Source organism: Ascidia mentula, chromosome 3 (genome assembly GCF_947561715.1).
Source record: "Ascidia mentula chromosome 3, kaAscMent1.1, whole genome shotgun sequence".
In the NCBI taxonomy this organism is placed as follows: Eukaryota; Metazoa; Chordata; class Ascidiacea; order Phlebobranchia; family Ascidiidae; genus Ascidia; species Ascidia mentula.
The window spans coordinates 3,627,543-3,652,420 of NC_138568.1; the positions used below are offsets into that span (position 1 = coordinate 3,627,543).

Here is a 24,878-nt window from a genome sequence, read left to right on the forward strand (position 1 = left end):
TAAATATTTTCACTGATGCTTTTATGCACTCTCGTTGCTCCGCTTTGGCTTAAAACTTAGAAAATCTCTTGCATATATATTGTCAGCACGTACGACTAAACACCGCAACAACAGACTCGGCACAGTGCTGTGCAACACTACAGAAGGCGTAAGCAGAATGTGGCACGCAACGTACACACAATCCATTACAAAACATATTCATGCATTAGCGCGTTTAGATTGTGGATCGCGAAGGGCTGAGCATTGCGGCACCTGACACACAAAACAACGGAAAGAGGAAATAATATAACAACGAGCCTATTGTGACGAGTGACTCACAGAAGCCCGTACGCTTACTTCCGAAACAACGAGACGCGCGCACGAAAAGATCGCGCGCCGTGTGTTGGTGCTAACCGTTGCTTAAGAACACGAGAGCCGCGTGCCCAGTGCAAAGGAGGTTTGCCAACAGAGAAAAACTTTTCCCGTGAAATATAATTAAATATGAATTAATAAATTATGGGATGGACTAATGGGATTCCAGTAGTGGACGTTTATTGCATTTAGCAATGCAAATATCTCCCCATCCAGCACTATTACCCAATGTAGTTGCACTTATCATGTGGAACAGTTACCCAATAAAACTTCTGTGACGGTCTGACCACTAGCGCTGGTTTCCCGCTTATTGAAGCGATTTTGCATGTGTTGTGTGAAGAAGTCCGTGGCAGACGCTAACTAATCAAGCTTGTATGAACTATAATGACAGTCATGTAAATGTACAAAACAAAACGTCTTCTAGTGCTAAGCTTCATACGCTAACAACATGTTCCTTATCTGCGACAGAAATGAGAGTGCATTTTAAAACACATGCAACTCAATTTGCAATGTACAACGTGAAATCAATCAACATGACTTAAACAAGTTGTTGTAAAAAATGCAAGTTGGCTACGGGTAAAATTATCGCGGAAAAACGTAGTGGCTTATTCTAAGCATGTACCAGCACTGTTGAATGTCGTCGTGCGACGCAGCTGCAGTCGCTAAGTAGGAACGATGCCACGGTTACGAAGTCACCACCATGTCCGAAGGTACGTATTTATGCGTGCCTATACTGAAGAAGAATATCCCAACCAGATGGTGACTGAAACAACTCTCGCCTTTCCTCATACAGAAGGCACAATAACGGACTTCCGCTATTTATGTAACTCACAGACATCCGAAAAACACAATTTAGGGACAAAATATCTTTGTATACATTCTTCATGCTGCAAGTATATTAAGTATGCGAATAGACCAACTGAACTTTACGTCATGCTTGCGTTCTACAACCAACATGGACCGCTAAGAGGACATTGCTTGTTTATGCAAAAAAAAAACATAAATGCGAAGCAAAGTAACTCTTTCGTTAATTATACATAATATTTTATATGTGTTTCTAAAGGGCTTCGGATGCACTCTTTTGAAAGCTTTTAACGACCGCGTATTTGAAAACAAAGAAAACAATACTCCAAAATTGCATTACTGTTGCATAGTTGAACCTCGTCAGAGTCAATGAATTTAAAAATGATCTGCCTTTGAGCGTAACGAAATGAAATGTTTGGTTGCACAGCAATATGCAATTTAGGGTGAACACTTGCGCTCCAAACTAAATACCCATTGCCGTCACTGGCGCACAACATGTTACTGCTAATGTGGAGTATTCCTTCAAGAAAAGCTCGAACAATTTGTTGCGCTATGTTTAACATAATTATTCTGTTGCAGCACTTTACAATGACTGCACAACCTTTTCCTATATCCGGTCAATATTTTGTGAATTTTCAAAAACGACTTGAACTAAAAATAGGAGTTTTTAAATACATTTACCTAAAGAATACGGTGTGGCTGTTAGCAGGGTGATATAAAACATTTCTATCTTTGTCTAAATTCTACACAACTGGTTTAAGTGCTTCAAATTCGTTCTCAGGAGAAGGAATGGACGTGACGAGGAACGAGTCTCCGTGGTCGGTGGTAATTTTCGAGAATCAAAGGCGTCGATATCAGTTTATTTGTGGCGTGGCTCTGCTTAGCTAATGTGGGTTTAAAGTTTTCGGTATGTTACAGATCTATAGACCTCGTAATATAAATTAAATAAATTTAAGTAAACAGAGTGACTGGTAAATTTTGCTGGATAAATATCTGGTAAACGACACTTGAATCAATGACATCACTTGTACTTGGCATATACAAATATGCTGGTCTTTTTTTGCTATTTGAGTGTTTTCGTGAACGTCATCCTCAAGTTGGTTTTCAATAAACTTTAATGCGTCTTATATCTGACCAATAGATCCAATTCTTGATTTACATAAAAACTAGCACTTCTTCGACGCTTCCTCTCTCTAAACTTTGTTGGGAGACAATCGTGAGTATATGCGTGTATTGAAAAGTGGCAAAATACATGTAAAACCAAAAATCGAAGTGGAGTATTCGTTCCGTCCGTCAAGTAGGTGAAAGTCAAGTTAATGGAAAACAGAAAATCAGTAGGACTGATCGAGCATAGAAGAACATAGCGGTTCCCCACCCACAAACATGAACGACTCCTGAAAGTTGGAATGCGAGACCTTTTCAGCCGCGTGGTGGGAGAGGGCAAAATTAGACGTGGACACCATGTCAGCGAGAACGATGAAAGTGCTATTGCAGCCCCCTTGTTGTTTGTCTTGCTTGAAAGAGAATATTCCGGCCAGATAGTAACTGGAACAAGCGTCGCCTTTCTTCAGACGACAAAACACCGGACTTCCACTGTCCAACTGCAAGTAAAAGCAATAATAAAGGCAAGTATTTAAGTATGCGACTCTCCAACCGGAAATAGGAAAAAGTAATGTCCTGATAAGAAAAATCCAATGAATTCGCGAGCAAAAGTGCTGCATGGTTTCTTACAAAGCACATTTTGTCACAAGAGGCCGCACAAGACTCGCGTGTCTTCGGAAAACAAAACGAAAAATTAACATTTGGAAAAAAGCAAGCCTCTGAAGGATAAAATCAGTGCAGAATTCTACGACAGGAGAGACTTACGATGCAGCCAACGGTTTGATTGCGGCCGTTGCTTGCACACAGCATGTTTCCGCTGTTGTGTAGTCTTCCTCTGAGACAACTGTTATCATAGTCAAGAACCACCTTTGCCTTCTGAAGAATACTCGATTTGCTCCTTGTTACACCATCTATAAAAAGAATGGACAGCTTCATCCTACGTGATTTTATGAAGGAGCAATGTGTTCGGCTGTCCGACAAAATGGGTTTGCCGACATAAAGACATTTTGCTGTACACCAGTGCTCCGCAATCGGTATTCTGCGGCGTGTTAAAAAATATATTTTTATTTATTTTTAGTTGAACAACTTTTTACTTTCGGCAACGTTAGTTCGACAGTTCCACCAATCGTTGCGACGGATTTTACTCGACCGCACGTCCACAGAATACTTACACGTCCACACCATCATCACTTTTACAATTCGGATTAAAATGTGGCGCCGAGTGAAACAAGTCTATAAGTATGACGTCACTGAAAACTGCCACGCTATCTATCGTTGGCGATAGTTTTAAATTTTTGAATGGTTGCGGCGAATCTTTCTAACACATATCCCTACTTCTCAAAGAGATTCCGTGACCGATACCAAAGCACTCGGGGTCCCTTTGCTTTTGTGTCCTTCTCCGGAGGCAAAGACGGCCTTTGTTCGTTGGTTTGACAAGTTTCAAAATAGCCAGATCGTTTCTGCCAAACGATAAAAAGAGCACATATTTATTTATTCTTTATAAAGCTTCACGTTTTTGCCTTGTATAATATAATGTTATTCAACATTTCGTTGATCAGAAAACTCATAAGTATTTTTACCCTAAACCCGAACACGAATTCTTGTTTTCAAGCAATTTACTTTACTCATAATCCTACTGGCACAAAAAAAACAATAAAAAAACTGTAATAGCGTGTTGATGTTGCTGCATATTGTATTTCAATCAATTTGTTCTTCCTTCCTTTACCAGGATGAAGCCAAGTTGAATAGTAAGCGAAGCGTCGGTGAATACACGTTTAATTGTGCCAGCAAAATACATCAATTGAAATACAAATACCCTTTACCTGATTACCCCTGCTAAGGTATCCTCTACATGGGGTTCGTTGATGGCGTAGTCCCGATGAATGTAAGATGAATGCTCAATTGCCCTTAAGGCGTGTTTATTGTACAGCCTAAACCCGTTGTTGTCGACCAGGATATCCGTCTCGCCAATGGTAACACGAATCTTCCTCAGATTTTTATTCCTGAACGCACTTAATGATATTATTACCAGTTACAGAAAAAGCAGTTTTTGTTCAGGAGGTACTTTTACATCGAAATACAAAACACGAAAAGTTTTCATTCGAGGTACTTGACAGCAATCAAGCTGTACAGAAAACAAGTTACCCTCAAAAACGTCCCATAGTCAACAGATGCACTGACGAGGCTTGTTAGGTCGAAATAGTTAGCACTGTTTGAAAAAGGTAATTTATTCTGGTTGTTGGATATATAAAGAACACGACTATTTCGCCAATTATAGCCATACTGAAGTGGCATGTAAGATAAGGAGTCGTGATGCACACGGAAATATTTTAACCTACCAGACACAATGTGCCGCAGTCGCTATCACGGTGTTGCTGAGCAGAGCCCCGCCACAAATAAACTTGTACCGACCCGTTAGATTCTCGAAAATTGACACCGACCACGGGAACTCGTTCCTCGTCGCGTCCATTCCTTAAACAAAAAACGTTTGCAAAAGCACACGAAAATGGAATTCAGCGTGCATGTTAGGGTAGTTATAGATCAAGAAAATTCTTTGAAAGGTGTGATTGTGAATTTATTCGTCTTGTACTGAATTATCATTATCTTTAAAAATAATTTTTAATGATCAAAAATTTTTTTTTTTTCTTGAACAGTGTGTCCGGTAAATCCTTTTACCTAGCAGACCTTATCACGCGGCTTATTCTATGGTTTCTATGGAATAAATGCTTTCTTACTTATTCTTTCGTCAATTCGCGTCGTGCCTCCATAACGCTTGTTTCTCTGGGGACAGCACGTTTGACCACAAGAAACGCACTCACCACCATACAGCATTGTAAATATGTTGGACGGACGATATCCTGAAAAATACGCACACGCATTTGATGACTTCGATCTGAGCAATGGCACACCTCAGTTATTAGGAGTTTTGTTTTAAATCCTAATTAATGTCAAGTTAGTTTATATGAACGGTCAACCAACCAGATTCACAACCTTCCCCTTGCGACGCGCTATTGCTGTTGATCATTTGAAGCCTTCTGAAACCGACAGCGAGAAACTATTTATGATGTGTGCAATTGCCTTACTTCGGCCAAGTATTCATACATACCTTGATAAGGTGTTATTATACTGAGACTTCACCAGCAGCAATTGCAATGAGACAAAGGCCAGAGTTTGCCACATCCGCTTCAGGGCAAACATATTTGACAAAGTGAACTTTAACTCTCCGACTTATCGGTGTGTCAATATCTACAGGCGATAATCAGAATAAAATATTGTTTACCACTCAACCGCAAGTTTATTGCAGCCCATGATGCTTTCAGCGTTATTTGCAGGAAAAGCAATTTTTATTTGCAAGAAAAGCAAAAATTTAAAGCGATTATTGTGAACCATTCAGTACACAGCACACAGGAAACCTGTTGGTTAGGGGTCGACACCAGTACATTTAGCGGGTGTGTTGACATATTTAGGTAATTGTTATTCACCACCATTAATTGCAAGACATGCAACCTGGTTTATACCTGGGATCATGGAAAACGCAAAGCAGACTTGGTTTCAGTCCCAAGAAATGTAACAACTATTATTCGTTTGTGGTAAGCCAAAGACGTTAGCATTTAAAACCCCGTTTCCAAATTGCTGACAAAACAATGCATTAGGATTAAACCACAATTCATAATACCATCTTCGCAATCTATTACAAAACCGCTGTCAATAATTCAGCATAAAAAAGCAGCATAATAGTGTATAGTCACAAAAATCACCTACAGTCATTTTCTACAATTTCTACAACGTTTCTACAATTCTACAGACTTTTGGTCTATTGAATGCAAGGCGTATTGAAGTAAGACACCCTTTAGTGATACAAGTGTGAGGTACTTTGGCTTTTGTCGTGATCTGTTATTGCGGGGTCCGGGGCCTTTTTCGAATTAGGGAGGCAGCCCTGGGGTAAAGATCCTTTCTGAGTATCTAGGGTCGCCGTTCGGAAGAAAGGGATTGCCACTTAAATCCACACCAGCCTCAATACCCTCTCTGCCGAAATAATCCCATAACATAATTCTTGTAGTTTCACTTGCCTCAACGACTTCAGTTCCGTGAACCTCAATGATTGCGAAAACCAACAACACTAATTATCACTCTAAAGTATTGTCTGATGGGCAATACTGGCAAGGAAGCTCGTGGAATTCGCATTATTTTCTTTCTGATCCGAAAATAAACTGCAATTACTGAGGTGAAACAACTTCCTGATGACGTACACAAAACCGCCGAATAATCAATAATGTGGGCGTCATGTTCAATGGTTTCCGGTTGCGTTTTGCATTGAATTCGCAGTTCCAGACGTTTTGTTGCAACGAATAAAGCAATTGTTTAGGTTGTTCTCACGTCCCATAGAGTTTGTTAAGTTTAGTGAAACGCCATAGAATGCAATTTGTTTTAGCGAAAACGACCGATCCAATATTCGAGTTATACTTAATCGCAAATTAACATTTTTGAAAAGTAAAAGACAATGTAAAAGATTTTTGCAACATGCAGTGGTAAGTTATCAAGAATTCTCTGAGAAGAAATCTGCAGCACCACTGTATACGTCACAACAAATATGCCAAAGCTTTTTGCGCTATTGCGCGAGGCAGAGTTGTTGGTAACTAGGCACCCGAGGGGTTTTAATTCACCATAAGACTGACTGTACAAATTATCACCACAAGCTTGCCTCATATTATACACAAGGTCCTCCTACAAGCATGACAAAAATGCGTGGTTGATTCATTTGCATCCACACTGGCGCAAAAGCTTTCAAAACCTTGATGAATTGTAACAATTCTACGCCTCGCTCAAAACGCGGCATAGGGTAGTGAAACTTAATCTTTTTTATACCCACTACTGGTGCAGGTCCTGGCGTGCTCGCCAATGTCACGTCTATCTTTCTCAAGGCTCGTAGGACTTGCTTAAAACTAGTAGGGTATATATGCCCTTATTAAAAACGTAAAAGCCACCAACAGCGAGTGTTCAAACAACGAGTCCTTCGCGTTACTGCCACGCATGCATGGTCTCAGGTCACCACACCCAGAAGCAGTCAAAGATTTCATATTAACGGACGCTAGAGGCGGTAAGGAGAAGTTAAAACGTTTAACTTCTGTATTTTTGTCAAAACTCTTGTTGTGGCAGATAATAGCCGCGCATCATTTGAGGACACTTGTCAAGAAGGTGTTTCTGATAAAGCCTAATCCGAATCCAGCAAATGTTTTTGTGTATTTTTCAGCATACCTTCCGCCCAACAACATTACAATGCTATACGGTGGTGTGCGTGTTACTTGCGGTCAAAATTACTGCCCACAGGGGAACGTGAATCGCAGAAATCTAAAACAAATTGACGGGAGAATAGTTGACTTTTTGTAGATTCTCAAAAAGATCTTTACCCCAACGCTGCCTCCCTAATTCGAAAAAGATCCCGGACCCTGCAATAACGGATAACCACAAAACCCAGGTGTCATTAAATGGGCGTTAAATCTTACTTCAAGTTTCACCAAGACATGCGTTTTCCTCCAACGTGTTGTGTTACGTCATTTCCAGTGCTGACTCAGTAAAAAGGGCAGGAAGAACGTGCAGTCTGACCTACTCTACACAAATTCTCTATGTTATCAAATTATTATCTTTGCGCAAAACGTTAGATGGCAGTGCAGTCTTTGGTAAATTTACATGAAGGCTCAAATTTTCTCCGGCCTATTTTACATTGTAAATTTCGAGTTGTACTAAATATGCGCATCTCGCAGAGTGTAACAACAAATTGTTCTCGTCTTCTTTGAACAAGGAGGGTAAGGTCCCAAGTTAATTGTGCAAACATTATTTCATTGATTCTACTTCACAGCATTCAAGTTTCCGGAGGGTCGGTCGAATCGTTTCCCCAAAAAATTCAAAATCCCAAATTGAAAGCTTTGATGTGACAAAAAATTAAAAAAATCTCATCGTCTGGTGCTAGGTGGATACCATACGCCAGTGATTCCCAACCTTTTTCTGGTTGCGTACCACTTGGGTGTAAAACAGTTTCGACGAGTACCACCTAGTTGCGTGTTACAAAGTAATGTAGGGGATGAAGTAACAAACATTTTTAGAATACTTAACTTACGATTTTTTAAATTCGAACTAAATCCGCAAATTACGAAAAGGTGCTCGCGTACCACCTGAAATGTCGTCGCGTACCATAGGTTGGGAAACACTGCCATACGACAATTGTGTCTTTGTTGTTTTGTGTTTAAAAAACACCCAGCAATTTCGTTACCTGATTGTTTCAACCTAGTCCTACTTTTGTCAGCCACTGATCGTCAACTGAGCAACGTATTTTTTTTCAAAATATTTTCGATGTCACGTGACCACCGTCGCATGGGCAGGCCATACAGAGAATTACGCATTCTACTAACATTCCAAGAGGATTCAAACTCCACCCAATCCTACAAGATATTTGCGCAGAAATCGGTTTGTCATGGTACCATGTTTGTAAAGTGATGATGACGATATTCCTTTACGCATTCCACTGCTATTATAATGCTGAATTGATGATTTTGAAAATGACAGCGGTTTTTTGTAACAGATTGCGAATATGGTATTATGAATTGTGGTTTAATTCTAATGCATTATTTTGTCATCACTTTGGGAATTGGGTTATAAATGCTAACCTGTGTCTTTGGCGGACCACAAACGAATAATAATTGTAGCATTTCTTGGGACTGAAACCAAGTCTCCTTTGTGTTTTCCATGATCCCAGGTATAAACCAGGTTGCATTTCTTACAATTAATGGTGGTGAATAACAATTACCTAAATATGTCAACACAACCGCAAGGTGTCCAGGTGTGGAGCCTTAACCAACAGGTTTCCTGTGTGCTGTGTATAAAATGGACATGAAAACATAGATCTTACCAGGTACAACGCCGTAGTAAAATGCGTGTTACGTACTGGTTTGCGATAATTGCTTTCCTAAATGCAAATAATGTTGAAAGCATCATAGGAACCAATTGTAATAAACTTGCGTTTTTTAAATTGTCTGTAGATATTGTCACACCGATAAGTCGGAGAGTTAAAGTTCACTTTGTCAAATATGTTTGCCCTGAAGCGGATGTGGCAAACTCTGGCCTTTGTCTCATTGCAATTGCTACTGGTGAAGTCTCAGTATAATAACATCTTATCAAGGTATGTATAAATACTTGGCCGAAGTAAGGCAATTGCACACATCATAAATAGTTTCTCGCTGTCGGTTTCAGAAGGCTTCAAATGATCAACAGCAATAGCGCGTCACAAGGGGAAAGTTGTGAATCTGGTTGGTAGACCTTTCATTTAAACTAACTTGACATTAATTGGAATTTAAAACAAAACTCCTCATAACTGGCATGTGCCATTGCTCTATTCGAAGTCATCAAACGCGTGTGCGTCTTTTGCAGGATATCGTCCATCCCACATATTTACAATGCTCTACGGTGGTGAGTGCGTTTCTTGCGGTCAAACGTGTTGTCCTCAGAGAAACAAGCGTTATGGAGGCACGGAGCAAATCGACAAAAGAATAAGTGAGTTAAGAAACGCATTTGTTCCATGCAAGCGAATAAGCCGCGTGAAAAATTTGCTGGGGAAACAGATTTACCAGACTCACTTTTCAAGAAAAATTAAATTTTGATCATTTGAAGTTTGAAGAAATTGATCATTCAAGAAAGACAAAAGTATAACCAATCACACGTTTCAAATGATAGCTTTAATCTATAACTAACCATACATGCGCAGCGGTTGTCGGCTAAAAATTAATTTATTGGGCTTAATGCTTTAGCAATATTTCATGTTCAGGAGAAGGAATTGACGCAACTAAGAACGAGTTTCCGTGGTCGGTTGCAATTTTCGAGAATCTAGTGGGTCGCTACAAGTTTATTTGTGGCGGGGCTCTGCTCAGCAAGACCGTGATAGCGACTGCAGCTCATTGTGTCTGGTAGGTTAAAATATTTCCGTGTGCATCACGACTCCTCACCTTCCATGCCACTTCACTTTGGCTATAATTCAGTGAAAGAGTCGTGTTCTTTATATGTCCAACGACCACAATAAATTACTTTTTCAAACAGTGCAAACTGTTTTGACCTATATAGTTTCATCAGTGCAGCTGTTAACTAAGGGATGTTCTTGAGGCTAACTTGTTTTCTGTACAGCTTGATTGCTTTCGAGTATCTTGCATGAAAACTTTTCGTGTTTTTTACATCGATGTAAAAATACCTCCTGAAGAAAAACTGCCTTTTCTGTAACTGGTAATAATATCATTAAGTGCGTTCAGGAATAAAAATCTGAGGAAGATTCGTGTTACCATTGGCGAGACGGATATCCTGGTCGACAACAACGGGTTTAGGCTGTACAATAAACACGCCTTAAGGGCAATTGAGCATTCATCTTACATTCATCAGGACTACGCCATCAACGAACCCCATGTAGAGGATACCTTAGCAGGGGTAATCAGGTAAAGGGTATTTGTATTTTAATTGATGTATTCTGCTGGCACAATTAAACGTGTATTCACCAACGCTTCGCCTCCTATTCAACTTGGCTTCATCCTGGTAAAGGAAGGAAGAACAAATTGATTGAAATACAATATGCAGCAACATCAACACGCTATTACAGTTATTTTATTGTATTTTGTGCCATTAGGATTTTGAGCAAAGTAAATTGCTTGAAAGCAAGAATTCGTGTTCGGGTTTAGGGTAAAAATACTTGTGAGTTTTCTGTTCAACGAAATGTTGAATAACATTATATTATACAAGACAAAAAAGTGAAGCTTTATAAAGAATAAATTATTATGTGCTCTTTTTATCGTTTGGCAGAAACGATCTGGCTATTTTGAAACTTGTCAAACCAACGAACAAAGGTCGTCTTTGCCTCCGGAGAAGGACACAAAAGCAAAGGGACCCCGAGTGCTTTGGTATCGGTCACGGAATCTCTTTGAGAAGTAGGGATATGTGTCAGAAAGATTCGCCGCAACCATTCAAAAATTTAAAACTATCGCCAACAGTAGAATGTGTAGTAGTTTTCAGTGACGTCATACATATAGACTTTTTTATTTCGGTGCCACATTTTAACCGAAATTGTAAAATGGATGATAGTAAAAAAGTCTCTATATCGACTTCCCATTTTGACGTATACAGTCGAACGCATCGCTTCTTGATAATTCACGTTGGATGAAGCTGTCCATTCTTTTAATAGATGGTGTAACAGGGAACATATCAAGTATTCTACAGAAGGCAAAGGTGGTTCTTGACTATGATAACAGTTGTCTCAGAGGAAGACTACACAACAGCGGAAACATGCTGTGTGCAAGCAACGGTCGCGAAAAAACCGTTGGCTGCAACGTAAGTCTCTCCTGTCGTAGAATTCTGCACTGATTTCGGCGCAAATATTTTATCCTTCAGAGGCTTGCTTTTTTCCAAATGTTATGTTTTTGTTTTTTTCGATGCGGTCTCTTGTGACGAAATGTGCTTTGCAAGCTAACATGCATCACGTTTGTTGGCGATTGGATTTTTTATATCAGGGCATTTCTTCTTTTTATTTCCAGTTGGAGAGTCACGTACTTAAATACTTGCCTTTATTATTGCTTTTATTTGCAGTTGGACAGCGGAAGTCCGGTGTTTTGTCGTCTGAAGAAAGGCGACGCTTGTTCTAGTTACTATCTGGCCGGGATATTCTCTTTCAAGCAAGACAAACAACAAGGGGGCTGCAATAGCAATTTCACCGTTCTCGCTGACATGGTGTCCACGTCTACGAATGCTCTCTCCCACCACGCGACTGAAAAGGTCTCGCATTCCAACTTTCAGGAGTCGTTCATGTTTGTGGGTGGGGAACCGCTATGTTCTTCTATGCTCAAGCAGTCCTACTGATTTTCTGTTTCCCTTTATCTTGACTTTCACCTAGTTGACGGACGGAACGAATACTAAATTTCGATTTTTGGTTGTACATACGTTTTGCCTCTTTTCAATACACGCATAAACTCACGATTGTCTCCTAGAAAAGTTTGAAGAGAGAAAGAGTCTATGAGGTGTTAATTTTTTTTGTCAAAACTCAATTGTCGCGGTTTTGATCTCTTGATCAGATAAAAGGCGTTGAAAGCTTTATTGGAAGCAGCAACTTCACGATAAGCTTAACAAAAACCACTCAAATAGCAAAAAAGATCAATGTGTTCATCTAAATAAGAAAGTTGTTTGTATCAGTTTTGTAAGTTATTCTAAAAAAAACTTGACTATGGTATTTTGCCTGGCAAGTTTCATGTATTTTTCTGGCTAACTAAGCGCGACTGCATTCGGTCACCAGCTACAATGATGAGCCTTGACCGGTAGTAACATTGCGCACAATACTGTCTGCAACTCACATATAAGCGTAACCACTACAATTAACTCCAAAAGGCCAGCCGGGCACCATTACAACTTTTCCGGCGTTTTGAAGTTTTAATTTATGGTGTTAAAAAACGTCCAAGATATTGAAAATTAGACCACGCATTTTGGTTACATACGTTTGCCGCGTGAATAATTTCATTGCAAGAGCTTCTGTGACGAAGATTCGACACTGAAGCTCTTGCATTACGTCTTTAAGCTGTAAGGTTTTATCCGGAGATTTACCGCTGTTTCACTCCTGTGGAGTCTACCGATTTTGCTCCAAGACCAAACTTTATGGCTAATATATTGCACATTTCCTGTTCGGTCTGGGCGTTTTTACTCCACATTTGATAAGGTTTCGAAATAATAATAGATTTGCTCAAATAGGGGCAAATGTGCCTAGCACTGCCCTGGAGCGACTACTTGTGGTAAATAATTTTCTTTGTTCAGCACATTAGGACACATGAAAGCGACGAAACTAAAGATTTGAGGTAATTCTACAAGATTGGCATCCAACGTTCAACAATTCCGCTATTCGTCTGAATTATGACTGTTGTTATTGACCTGACTTTGGTCATGCTTTCTGAAGCACTTCAAATACCTGAAGCAATGTTGTGCCAATCACTAAACCACTCTTTTGAAAACTTTTGGTGGCCGTGTATTTGAAAACAAAGAAAATTATATACAACCGGTAATCGTAATCGTTAGACTGTTCCAATCCGTCGACTGAAAACAAACAATAGCGCGAAAAAGTCAAACAGAATTAATACCAATGCTCGATCATGGAGGAGCATGGTGCTTGGCCCTCCGGAAGCAGGTAGGACTCCTGCAGATCGTCGTGGGAGGCCGCTGTGGCCGCAAAGTGGGAGATGGCGTTTTGAGACGTAGACACCATGTCGGCGAGGACAGTAAATCTTCCGTCGCATCTTCCCTCATTCGTATCATGTTTAAAGGAGAATATCCCGGCAAGATAGTAACTGGAACACTCATCATGTTTATTCAGACGACAGAACACCGGACTTCCGCTGTCCAACTGCAAAATAACAACTACGTGACGTATACAATCCTTGACAAGTGGGCCCATAAGGTCTTTTGGGTGTAGCTGCATAATCGTGTTACATATGATCATGATAATTTCTGTTTTAGGATTTCGACAACTTCAGGAAATTTATAATTTATCTAAAGATTAGATGGAAATGCGTTTTGAGTATGATTTAAAACAAGTTTTCTCGCAGCGTTGAGAGAAAACAAAACCTTACTTACACTGCAACTGACGGTTCTTTCGCGGGCGTTGCTGGCACACAGCATGTTTCCGCTGTTGTGAAGTCTTCCCCTAATGCAGTTGTTATCAAAGTCGAGAACCACCTTTGCTTTTTGAAGCTTGCTCGATATCCTCCTAATTACTCCACCTATTAAAAAAAACAAGTATTTTAATAGCAATTAAGGGTAATTTTTGCCATTGCCATTTAAACAGACAGGTCAATTTCATGACGATGCGAATTTGAGTGCTGATCGTTCAAAAATGATTTTAAAGCAACATGTTCTTGCAGGCACATGCGGGCTCAGTCCACCGCAATGTTTTTTACATGGCAAACACAGTCATCTTGTCACGATCTTAAGGTACAACGGCATAGTGCTGAAAAAAATAAGTATTTTTCCCATGATCATTGCGTCTGCATGGTGCGTCTACGGTGGTAGAGGTGGCTCAAAAACACGGAGGAAAATTACGCGCTCGTACTCCAATACTGGGGCCATGATACACCCACTCTACAACTGATAAACAGTCAACAGCTGGTAAATAAAGCTGTGGACCGTGCTCAGGATCGCGAGTTTAAACTTTATCGGACGCTTGATTTTTCATATTTCATTCCGACTTGTCTGTGAAAAGTTGTTTTGACCAAGTTTAACTGTATGTCATTGTACTCTATAATCGCTTGTGTTTTGTTCGTGTAGTGTAATATCTCATAATTCCGAAGCACAACACAGTCAATGCGTAATATGCGCTTTAATATATTTTGTTATGATGGATTTCAATCAAACACGCTTATCCTTTTATTAATTTGATGCATTATTGCGGACCTGCTCAACAATTTATTGTTTAAACTTAAAGTATACAATAAATATCCACTATCTGGACGAAGAATTTAGAACTAGCTTTAAAGGAATTATTGACTGCAATTTAAAAGATATTATTACCTTTCACAGACATTCCGTGACCGATGCCGAAACACACGGGATCCACTTGTCTTTCCGCTTTTCTCCGGAGACAAAGGCGGTTTTTCTTTGTTGGTATGACAAGTCTCAGGATGGCAAGATCCTTTCTGCACATAACAAACATAGTCGATTTGTTGAAAAACGTTTACTCACTTCTTTGTCGTTGAATCGGACGGATAATTGTTATAGTAAATTAATATTGCAGTTAACATTTTTGGATCACATTTAAAAAACAGCATTCTCGTCTTCTGCCCATTTTACAACCTACCAGATTTTTTTCAATGGTTTTTTTTCAAAGGTATGTCCTTACCACTACACAAAACAGAATGACTGCAAGGTATACCTTCGTATGTTGCTTCCTGTCCATGTATCATTCTCGTGGGGTTCGGAGTTGCCATGCGGTATGTCAGAAAAATTCTGAATTGCTTTTAGGGCCCGTATGTTTCGACGCCTAAACCCACGGTTGTTGACCAGAATATCCATCTCGCCTATGGTAACACGTATCTTTCGCAGGTTTCTATTCCTACAGAAAAAAAACACATATATTCACAGGGTATTTAGAAGCATGCAAATCCTATTGCTCATTTAACTAAGTTTATATGTATGGATGTAGCTCTGTGTTCTGATAACGGTGATGGTCACGTGAACGCGCTTATAAACACGTTTAGAGCGTTTTTAAACCAAACAACAACGTAAATATAATAAAAATTAACTGGATTCACACAAAACTATGTATCAACACACAGTCGTCGAGACTGACTTTTCAGGCGAAATAACTTGAATTTAATTTTGGCGTAAAACAACATCAGAACTCTCTGTGCTGTATGATTTTTGAGCTTTACACATGAACACCACCTTTCACTTACATTACACAATGAGCCGCAGTCGCTATCACGGTCTTGCTGAGCAGAGCCCCGCCACAAATAAACTTGTACCGATGCCTTTGTTTCTCGAAAATTGCCACCGACCAGGGAAATTCGTTCCACGTCGCGTTAATTCCTTCTCCTGAACAAGAACGCGTTTACATTTTTGTTACTACGCATTTTACGTGCAATGCGTGGAAATCATGATCATGGCGAATTTAAAAATGTTGGTAGTTAGTTTTTAGTTAGCTGTAAATAAACGCATCGCCAAAACATCGTTCATAATTTAAGTGTTGTCACAGAAAATGAGGTTCACAGAATTTTTGATACTCGAAGCTTTGCAGCGAACAATCCCATTTGATACTTATAGTCGAAGTATTTGTGCTTCCGAGAAGAAAAGACCCACGAAGCATTTTGAAAACAGCTATGCGTTTAAAAAAAGCACAGCGGTTAAGCTTTTTAATATATATTATCAGGATGTATTTCAATCAAACTCACTTATCCTTTTGTCGATTTGCTCGTTGTCCCTGCGCCGCTTTTGTCTTTGCGGGCAACACGTCTGACCGCAAGTAACGCACTCCTGATTATATGACATTGTGAAGATTTCGGACGGGCGATATCCTGTAATTAACGCAAGTATAAGTTCCAGGAGCATTCACAAATGTTGCTATTACTGTGCAAGTATTGTGCGCCGAACTTATGGAAGAGATTTTGTACCATTTTGGCATGTTTCCCCGATTGATCCGAGATCAAAGTGGACAACATCCTGATTCCTGAAACGAGATGAAATGTGTTTTATGTTCGAAATTTCTTTTTTATAATTTTCTTTGCTTTAATTTGTGATAAGCTTTAGTTGTATAATTTAAATTAGAATAATACGTAATGAGCGTTTTCATTTTATGCCAAACTGTGTAATTATATTTATAATTATAAACAACGTTGCATTCCACCTGGTAATTAGTCATACCTACGCCGAAAGCCATGATACGCAGACTTCGTGTTTGCCAGAAAGGGCAAAGAATAAAACGCCAAGGCTTGGAAAATTCGAATCAACTTCAACATATTTGATGCCCAAAACTTGTTGGTAGAAGTTTCGTATTATAAGTCCAAACGATTTTTGGAATACTTTTTCCCTGAAAATGTAAACAGTTGCGACAAATAACTCTGTAGCTCTTACCTTATGTGGTAAAAGCTGCCAATCTCACCTGTTATATACGTAACTAAACAGGAAACATGTCTAAGGTTGTGTCTTCAACCTGAGCACTTTGCGGTTGTGTTTTTGCTTTCAGGAAATTTTCATCGATTAATTGCAAGTAAGAAAACCTGATTGCACCCAGGGTTCTTGGAAAACGCGGATCACTATCGGATTTTCTTTAAATATGACCTCATGAATGCACTCTTGCGGGTAGAATACTGCGAAAATAATCAAAGCAATTGTTTGGGCACGCGTTTGCCATTTACAAGCCATATCAATAGAGTGCAATTAGTAATTTTTACCCTCCTCATAGAAATCTATGGTCCTTCCAAGGGGCATTGGACAATTGAATGCCAAGCCTACTTACCGCGGAAACCAATGCAGCCGCACCAAAGACCGCTGCGACCATTATTCAGCCATATCACAAAGCACAGGAAAAGCACGCGATCTCCTATAGTTAATTGCTGGATATAAGTTCAGCTCAATTAAACTATTTTTAACGTTTTAATGCAACGAATGGTTAAAAGTATCCTACACAACACTAAGATATACTTTTTGTGAGAAATCGTCAATGCACTTCTTGATATGTTTTTCTATGTTAACTTAATATTTTGCAAACTCAAATGGACATCGTGATTTAGGTAAAGAGAGAATAAAGATTACCATGATACCGAGTAGGATTATTATATTTATTAAAATTGGAGTTGAATTGCAACGTATGACTTGATGAAATGCGGCCATAACATTTTTTCAATTCGCTCAACATACCACATGTCGTTTACTGTTGACATTCCACTCTTGAGAGGTCAAGACTTTCTACTGGCGTAAGTTTCATGGACCAGACTTTTCTGGCAAGTTAGGACGTTTGTATGTAGTTTTTTGCAGATACTTAAGATAAAGTCAAACGCATGAATACCATTTTCAAATGATTTATATAACTTGACCAAACAACTTTCCATTTAGTTACTACTGCGCCTACTTGTTTAGAAGCAAACAAAATGATTGCGTCGTATTAATTTCATTTGATTTAAAGCTCTGGAGCAACTTATCAGGCAACTATGTTGATGAAGGGGGAAACATACTAATGTTTTAAACGCACTTGATCTCAACTTCATTTGATCCCCGAAACGTCTGTGCCACCTTAGTATATCATATTATGCTTATCTACTTGGAAACAAATGTAGGATCTAACCTCAACAAAACAACGAAGTTATATTTCATGTAATGGCGTGATTGGCAGGATCACCCCACTGCACAGGTCCTTACTTCAGTTAGGCTATACTTTAGTGAAATAGTCGTGTTTTTTTATATATCCCTCGACCACAATAAATTACCTTTTTCAAATAGTGCAAAATGCTAATGTGATTAGTAAATCAAAACTGGATCAAAAAACCAAAGGCCCCTGGCAGGCTGTCGATCGCACACCGTATCAATAATAATGTGTTAAAATCCCAAAACAGCGATCTGTAGACAGCTCAGATCGATTTATTGAGAGAAAAATATATTTCGCCTAAAACGGCATCATCAGTTTCTCCATTTACCAAAACTGCCAAAAAGGAAAAACAGAAAGGAAAAAGTCATGAATCTAACGCAAAAAGGTTACGCAAGCTAAAAATAAATAAAAATTAATAAAAACTATAAAAATATTCGGGTTTCAAGCATTAACTAAAAAATAATAAAAGTATGAATTTACTGCATGTGATTAGACCTGTCTGTACTACTTTACTTTCAAAAAACCACTGGCGCTGACACCGAGTGAGCACACAAACATACAGAAGCAACTGAATGTAAAAACAGAACAAAAGTGGAAGTGGAATGGACGTCACGAAATGCAGACAGGTAGGCCTGTGGGCGAACAGGTGTGACCGATAGGACTCGGTGACTGATAAGACGATAAAAACAGGTTAACAACACAGGTAAAGTCATCAACCCGTTACAGCGAAAACAAGCGCAAACATAAACATAGTCCTACGGGCGGGGAATAGCAAAAAGAACTATTTGCATGATGGTGTTACCATGGTTTGCACATTGACTTTGACCTATAAAATGCTTTGACCTATAGTTTTATCAGTGCAGCTGTTAACTGAGGGACGTTCTTGAGGCTAACTTGTTTTCTGTACAGCTTGATTGCTGTCGAGTATCTTGCATGAAAACTTTCCGTGTTTTTTACTTCGATGTAAAAGTACCTCCTGAACAAAAACTGTTTTTTTTTCTGTAACTGGTAATAATATCATTAAGTGCGTTCAGGAAAAAAAATCTAAGGAAGATTCGTGTTACAATCGGCGAGACGGATATCCTGGTCGACAACAACGGGTTTGGGCTGTACAATAAACACGCCAGTTATTTTATTGTATTTTGTGCCATTAGGATTTTGAGTAAAGAAAATTGCTTGAAAACCAGAATTTCGGTTTCGGGTTTAGGGTAAAAATGGTTGAGTTTTCTGATCAACAAAATGTTGAATAACATTATATTATACAAGGCAAAAACGTGAAGCTTAATTAAGATCAAATTGATATGTGCTCTTTTTATCGTTTGGCAGAAACGATCTGGCTATTCTGAATCTTGTCAAACCAACGAACAAAGGTCGTCTTTGCCTCCGGAGAAGGACACAAAGGCAAAAGGACCCTGAGTGCTTTGGTATCGGTCACGGAATCTCTTTGAGAAGTAGGGATATGTGTTAGAAAGATTCGTCGCAACCATTCAAAAATTTAAAACTATCGCCAACAGTAAAATGTGTAGTAGTTTTCAGTGACGTCATACATATAGACTTTTTTATTTCGGTGCCACATTTTAACCCAAATTGTAAAATGGATGATAGTAAAAAAGTCTCTATATCGACTTCCCATTTTGACGTATACAGTCGAACGCATCGCTTCTTGATAATTCACGTAGGAAGAAGCTGTCCATTCTTTTAATAGATGGTGTAACAGGGAACATATCAAGTATTCTACAGAAGGCAAAGGTGGTTCTTGACTATGATAACAGTTGTCTCAAAGGAAGACTACACAACAGCGGAAACATGCTGTGCGCAAGCAACGCCCGCGAAAAAACCGTTGGCTGCAACGTAAGTCTCTCCTGTCGTAGAATTCTGCACTGATTTCGGCGCAAATATTTTATCCTTCAGAGGCTTGCTTTTTTCCAAATGTTATGTTTTCGTTTTTTTTCGATGCGGTCTCTTGTGACGAAATGTGCTTTGCAAGCTAACATGCATCACGTTTGTTGGCGATTGGATTTTTTATATCAGGGCATTTCTTCTTTTTATTTCCAGTTGGAGAGTCACGTACTTAAATACTTGTCTTTATTATTGCTTTTATTTGCAGTTGGACAGCGGAAGTCCGGTGTTTTGTCGTCTGAAGAAAGGCGACGCTTGTTCTAGTTACTATCTGGCCGGGATATTCTCTTTCAAGCAAGACAAACAACAAGGGGTCTGCAATAGCAATTTCACCGTTCTCGCTGACATGGTGTCCACGTCTACGAATGCTCTCTCCCACCACGCGGCTGAAAAGACCTCGCATTCCAACTTTCAGGAGTCGTTCATGTTTGTGGGTGGGGAACCGCCATGTTCTTCTATGCACAAGCAGTCCTACTGATTTTCTGTTTCCCTTTATCTTGACTTTTACGTAGTTGACGGACGGAACGAATACTCCACTTCGATTTTTGGTTGTACATACGTTTTGCCTCTTTTCAATATACGCATAAACTCACGATTGTCTCCTAGAAAAGTTTGAAGAGAGAAAGAGTCTATGAGGTGTTAATTTTTTTTTGTCAAAACTCAATTGTCGCGGTTTAGATCTTTTGGTCAGATAAAAGGCGCTTGAAAGCTTTATTGGAAGCAGCAACTTCACGAAAAGGTTAACAAAAAACACTCAAATAGCAAAAAAGATCAATGTGTTCATCTAAATAAGAAAGTTGTTTGTATCAATTTTCTAAGTTATTCTACAAATAAACTTGACTATGGTATTTTGCCTGGCAAGTTTCATGTTTTTTTTTCATGCTAGCTAAGCGCGACTGCATTCGGTCACCAGCTACAATAATGAGCCTTGACAGGTCGAAACATTGCGCACAATACTGTCTGCAACTCACATATAAGCGTAACCACTACAATTAACTCCGGAAGGCCAGCAGGGCACCATGACAATTTTTCCAGCGTTTTCATAAGTTTTAAGTTAACAGTGCTGAAGAGTACGTCACTGCAACGTAAGTTATGGTCGAATTTTCGTCAAAGAAGCTTTTACATTACGCCTTTAAGCTGTAAGGTTTTATCCGGAGAATTACTGCTGTTTCACTCCTTTGGAGTCTAACGATTTTGCTCCAAGACCAAACTTTGTGGCGAATATGTTGCATATTTCCTATTTCGATCCTTGCGTGTTTGCACCAACTTTGATAAGGTTTCGATATAATAATAGATTTGCTCAAATAGGGGCGAATGTGCCTAGCACTGCCCTGGAGCGACTACTTGTGGTAAATAAGTTTCTTTGTTCAGCACATAGGACAAATTATGGGGACGAATCTAAAGATTTGATGCAATTCTACAAGATTGGCATCCAATGTTCAACGATTCCGCTGTTCGTCCGAATCATGACTGTTGTTTGTGACCTGAATTTGGTCATGCTTTCTGAAGCACTTCAAATACCTGAAGCAATGTTGTGCCAATCACTAAACCACTCTTTTGTAAACTTTTGGTGGCCGTGTATTTGAAAACAAAGAAAATTATATACAACCGGTAATCGTAATCGTTAGACTTTTCCAATCCGTCGACTAAAAACAAACAATAGCGCGAAAAAGTCACACAGAATTAATACCAAGGCTCGATCATGGAGGAGCATGGTGCTTGGTCCTCCGCAAGCATGTAGGTCTCCTGCAGATCGTCGTGGGAGGCCGCTGTGGCCGCAAAGTGGGAGATGGCGTTTTGAGACGTAGAAACCATGTCGGCGAGGACAGTAAATCTTCCTTCGCATCTTCCCCCATTCGTATCATGTTTAAAGGAGAATATCCCGGCAAGATAGTAACTGGAACACTCATCATGTTTATTCAGACGACAGAACACCGGACTTCCGCTGTCCAACTGCAAAATAACAACTACGTGACTTATACAATCCTTGACAAGTGGGCCCATAACGTCTTTTGGGTGTAGCTGCATAATTATATTACATAAAATCATGATAAATTCTTCTTTAGGTTTTTGACAACTTCAGGAAATTTATAATTTATCTAAAGATTAGATGGAAATGCGTTTTGAGTAAGATTTAAAACAAGTTTCCTTGCAAGCGTTGAGAGAAAACAAAACCTTACTTACACTGCAGCTGACGGTTCTGTTTTGGGCGTTGCTGGCACACAGCATGCTTCCGCTGTTGTGAAGTCTTCCCCTAAGGCAGTTGTTATCAAAGTCGAGAACCACCATTGCTTTTTGAAGTATGCTCGATATCCTACTAATTACTCCACCTATTAAAAAAAACAAGTTCGGATTAATTGGACGAATATTTTAATAGCACTTTAGGGTAATTTTTGCCGTTGCTTTTTTAAACAGACTGGCCAATTTCATGACGTAGTGAATTAGAGTGCTGATCGTTTAAAAATGACTTCAAAGCAATGTATGTTCTTGCTGGCACATGCAGGTTCAGTTCACCGCGAAGTTTTTTACATGGCGAACACAGTCATCGTGTCACGATCTTAAGGTCCGACGGCATCGCGCTGAATATGTATAAGAGCCATTTGGGCCATGATACACCCACTCTACAACTAATAAACAGTCAACAGCTGGTAAATAAAGCTGTGGACCGTGCTCATGATCGCAAATTTAAACCTTATCGGACGCTTGATTTTTCATATCTCATTCTGACTTGTCAGTGAAAAGTTGTTTTGACCAGGTTTAACTGTATGCCATTGTACTCTATACTCGCTTGTGTTTTGTTCGTGTAGTGTAATATCTCATAATTCCGAAGCACAACACAATCAATGCCTAAAGTGCGTTTTAATATATTTGATTATGATGGATTTCAACCAAACACGTATTGTTTAAACTTTGATCAATTTGATGCATTATTGCGGACCTGCTCAACAATTTATTGTTTAAACTTAAAATATACAATAAATATCCACTATCTGGACGAAGAATTTAGAACTAGCTTTAAAGGAATTATTGAGTGCAATTTAAAAGATGTCATTACCTTTCACAGACATTCCGTGACCGATGCCGAAGCACACGGGATCCACTTGTCTTTCCGCTTTTCTCCGGAGACAAAGGCGGTTTTTCTTTGTTGGTTTGACAAGTCTCAGAATGGCAAGATCCTTTCTGCACATAACAAACATGGTCGATTTGTTGAACAACATTTACTCACTTCTTTGTCTTTGAATCGGCCGGATAATTGTCATAGTAAATTAACATTGAAGTTAACATTTTTGGATCACATTTAACATTTCTCGTCTCTTCTTCCTATTTTACAACCTATTTTTTTCAGGTATTTCCTTATGACTACACAAAACAGGATGACTGCAAGGTATACCTTCGTATGTTGCTTCCTGTCACTGTATCCTCCAAGTGGGGTTCATGGTTGCCATGCGGTATGCCAGCAAAATTCTGAATTGCTTTCAATGTCCCAATTTTTCGATCCCTAAACCCATTGTCGTCGACCAGAATATCCATCTCGCCTATGCTAACACGTATCATTCGCAAGTTTCTATTCCTACAGAAAAAAACACACATATATTCACAAGGTATTTAGAAGCATGCAAGCCCTATTGCTCATTTAACTAAGTGTAGATGTATGGATGTAGCTCTGTGTTCTGATAACAACAAACAGTCGTCGAGACTGACTTTTCAGGAGAAATAACTTGAATTTAATTTTGGCGTAAAACAACATCAGAACTCTCTGTGCTGTACGATTCTTGAGATTTACACATGAACACCACTATAACTTACTTTACACAATGAGCCGCAGTCGCTATCACGGTCTTGCTGAGCAGAGCCCCGCCACAAATAAACTTGTACCCATGCCTTTGTATCTCGAAAATTGCCACCGACCACGGAAACTCGTTCTTAGTCGCGTCAATTCCTTCTCCTGAACAAGAACGAGTTTTTATTTTTGTTACTACGCATTTTACGTGCAATGCGTGAATATAATGATCATGGCGAATTTAAAAATTTTGGTAGTTAGTTTTTAGGTAGCTGTAATTTAACGCATTACCAAAACATCGTTCATAATTTAAGTGTTGTCACAGAAGATGAGGTCCACAGAATTTTTGATACTCGAAGCTTTGCAGCGAACAATCCGAATTGAAACTTATTGGCGAAGTATTTGTGCTTCCGAGAAGAAAAGACACACAAAGCATTTTGAAAACAGCTATGCGTTTGAAACAAGTACAGCCAATGCTTTTTGAGCTTTTTAATATATATCATCAGGATGAATTTCAATCAAACACACTTATCCTTTTGTCGATTTGCTCGTTGTCCCTTCGCCGCTCTTGTCTTTGCGGGCAACACGTCTGACCGCAAGTAACGCACTCCTGATTATATGACATTGTGAAGATTTCGGACGGGCGATATCCTGTAATTAACGAAAGTATAAGTTCCAGGAGCATTCAATAAGGTTGCTATTACTGTGCAAGTATTGTGCGCCGAACATATGGAAGAAATTTTGTACCGTTTTGGCATGTTTCTCCGATTGATCCGCGATCAAAGTGGACAACATCCTGATTCCTGAAACGAGATGAAACGTGTTTTATGTTCGAAATTTTTTTTTTATAATTTTCTTTGCTTTAATTTGTGATAAGCTTTAGTTGTATAATTAAATTTAGAATAATTTGTAATGATCGTTTTCATTATATGCCAAACTGTGTAATTATATTTATAATTATAAACAACATTGCATTCCACCTGGTAATTAGTCATACCTAGGCCGAAAACCATGATACGCAGACTTCGTCTTTGCCAGAAACGGCAAAGAAAAAAACGCCAGGGATTGGAAAATTCGAATCAG

The 24,878-nt window shown here is 39.2% G+C and overlaps 4 protein-coding genes across 4 annotated transcripts; 1 reads left to right on the forward strand and 3 right to left on the reverse strand.

The window, feature by feature from the left end:
- Positions 1 to 2,371: 2,371 nt before the first annotated feature.
- LOC145895008 (chymotrypsin-like elastase family member 2B) lies at positions 2,372 to 6,364 on the reverse strand. The gene is made up of 9 exons (XM_082983743.1): positions 5,775 to 6,364; positions 5,363 to 5,502; positions 5,236 to 5,291; positions 4,992 to 5,114; positions 4,596 to 4,728; positions 4,080 to 4,259; positions 3,592 to 3,716; positions 3,022 to 3,167; positions 2,372 to 2,756 (listed from the first exon to the last, which is right to left on the reverse strand). The coding sequence occupies exons 2-9, from the start codon at positions 5,452 to 5,454 to the stop codon at positions 2,487 to 2,489; spliced, it is 1,125 nt and encodes a 374-aa protein (XP_082839869.1). The 5' UTR covers positions 5,455 to 5,502; positions 5,775 to 6,364; the 3' UTR covers positions 2,372 to 2,486.
- Positions 6,365 to 9,288: 2,924 nt separating this feature from the next.
- LOC145894737 (chymotrypsin-like elastase family member 2A) lies at positions 9,289 to 12,138 on the forward strand. Its single transcript, XM_082983385.1, has 8 exons — positions 9,289 to 9,430; positions 9,502 to 9,557; positions 9,679 to 9,801; positions 10,073 to 10,211; positions 10,548 to 10,727; positions 11,089 to 11,213; positions 11,468 to 11,613; positions 11,869 to 12,138. Exons 1-8 carry the CDS (start codon positions 9,339 to 9,341, stop codon positions 12,136 to 12,138), a joined length of 1,131 nt encoding a protein of 376 aa, XP_082839511.1. The 5' UTR covers positions 9,289 to 9,338.
- Positions 12,139 to 13,393: 1,255 nt separating this feature from the next.
- On the reverse strand, positions 13,394 to 16,690 carry LOC145894738 (kallikrein-14-like). Its single transcript, XM_082983386.1, has 7 exons — positions 16,675 to 16,690; positions 16,206 to 16,328; positions 15,711 to 15,849; positions 15,188 to 15,367; positions 14,827 to 14,951; positions 13,894 to 14,039; positions 13,394 to 13,663 (listed from the first exon to the last, which is right to left on the reverse strand). Exons 1-7 carry the CDS (start codon positions 16,688 to 16,690, stop codon positions 13,394 to 13,396), a joined length of 999 nt encoding a protein of 332 aa, XP_082839512.1.
- A 5,007-nt stretch (positions 16,691 to 21,697) lies between these two features.
- Positions 21,698 to 23,299, reverse strand: LOC145894741 (transmembrane protease serine 9-like). The gene is made up of 4 exons (XM_082983388.1): positions 23,241 to 23,299; positions 23,070 to 23,194; positions 22,199 to 22,344; positions 21,698 to 21,967 (listed from the first exon to the last, which is right to left on the reverse strand). The coding sequence occupies exons 1-4, from the start codon at positions 23,297 to 23,299 to the stop codon at positions 21,698 to 21,700; spliced, it is 600 nt and encodes a 199-aa protein (XP_082839514.1).
- Between the last annotated feature and the right edge of the window lie 1,579 nt (positions 23,300 to 24,878).

What these genes read in the sequence shown, in the direction of transcription:
- LOC145894737 (XM_082983385.1), top strand. Translation starts at nt 9,339, where the DNA reads ATGTTTGCCCTGAAGCGGATGTGGCAAACTCTGGCCTTTGTCTCATTG. An exon ending in AGGGGAAAGTTGTGAATCTG is followed by an intron (nt 9,558 to 9,678) that starts GTTGGTAGACCT and finishes CGTCTTTTGCAG; the next exon opens with GATATCGTCCATCCCACATA. An exon ending in GCAAATCGACAAAAGAATAA is followed by an intron (nt 9,802 to 10,072) that starts GTGAGTTAAGAA and finishes TTTCATGTTCAG; the next exon opens with GAGAAGGAATTGACGCAACT.
- LOC145895008 (XM_082983743.1), bottom strand. Translation starts at nt 5,454, where the DNA reads ATGTTTGCCCTGAAGCGGATGTGGCAAACTCTGGCCTTTGTCTCATTG. An exon ending in TATAATAACACCTTATCAAG is followed by an intron (nt 5,292 to 5,362) that starts GTATGTATGAAT and finishes TGTCGGTTTCAG; the next exon opens with AAGGCTTCAAATGATCAACA. An exon ending in ACTGCGGCACATTGTGTCTG is followed by an intron (nt 4,260 to 4,595) that starts GTAGGTTAAAAT and finishes AAGTGCGTTCAG; the next exon opens with GAATAAAAATCTGAGGAAGA.
- LOC145894738 (XM_082983386.1), bottom strand. An exon ending in ACTGCGGCTCATTGTGTAAT is followed by an intron (nt 15,368 to 15,710) that starts GTAAGTGAAAGG and finishes TTTTTTCTGTAG; the next exon opens with GAATAGAAACCTGCGAAAGA. An exon ending in AAAGAACCGTCAGTTGCAGT is followed by an intron (nt 13,664 to 13,893) that starts GTAAGTAAGGTT and finishes GTTATTTTGCAG; the next exon opens with TTGGACAGCGGAAGTCCGGT.
- LOC145894741 (XM_082983388.1), bottom strand. Translation starts at nt 23,299, where the DNA reads ATGTTAACTTCAATGTTAATTTACTATGACAATTATCCGGCCGATTCA. An exon ending in TCACGGAATGTCTGTGAAAG is followed by an intron (nt 22,345 to 23,069) that starts GTAATGACATCT and finishes TTTTTTTAATAG; the next exon opens with GTGGAGTAATTAGTAGGATA. An exon ending in ACAGAACCGTCAGCTGCAGT is followed by an intron (nt 21,968 to 22,198) that starts GTAAGTAAGGTT and finishes GTTATTTTGCAG; the next exon opens with TTGGACAGCGGAAGTCCGGT.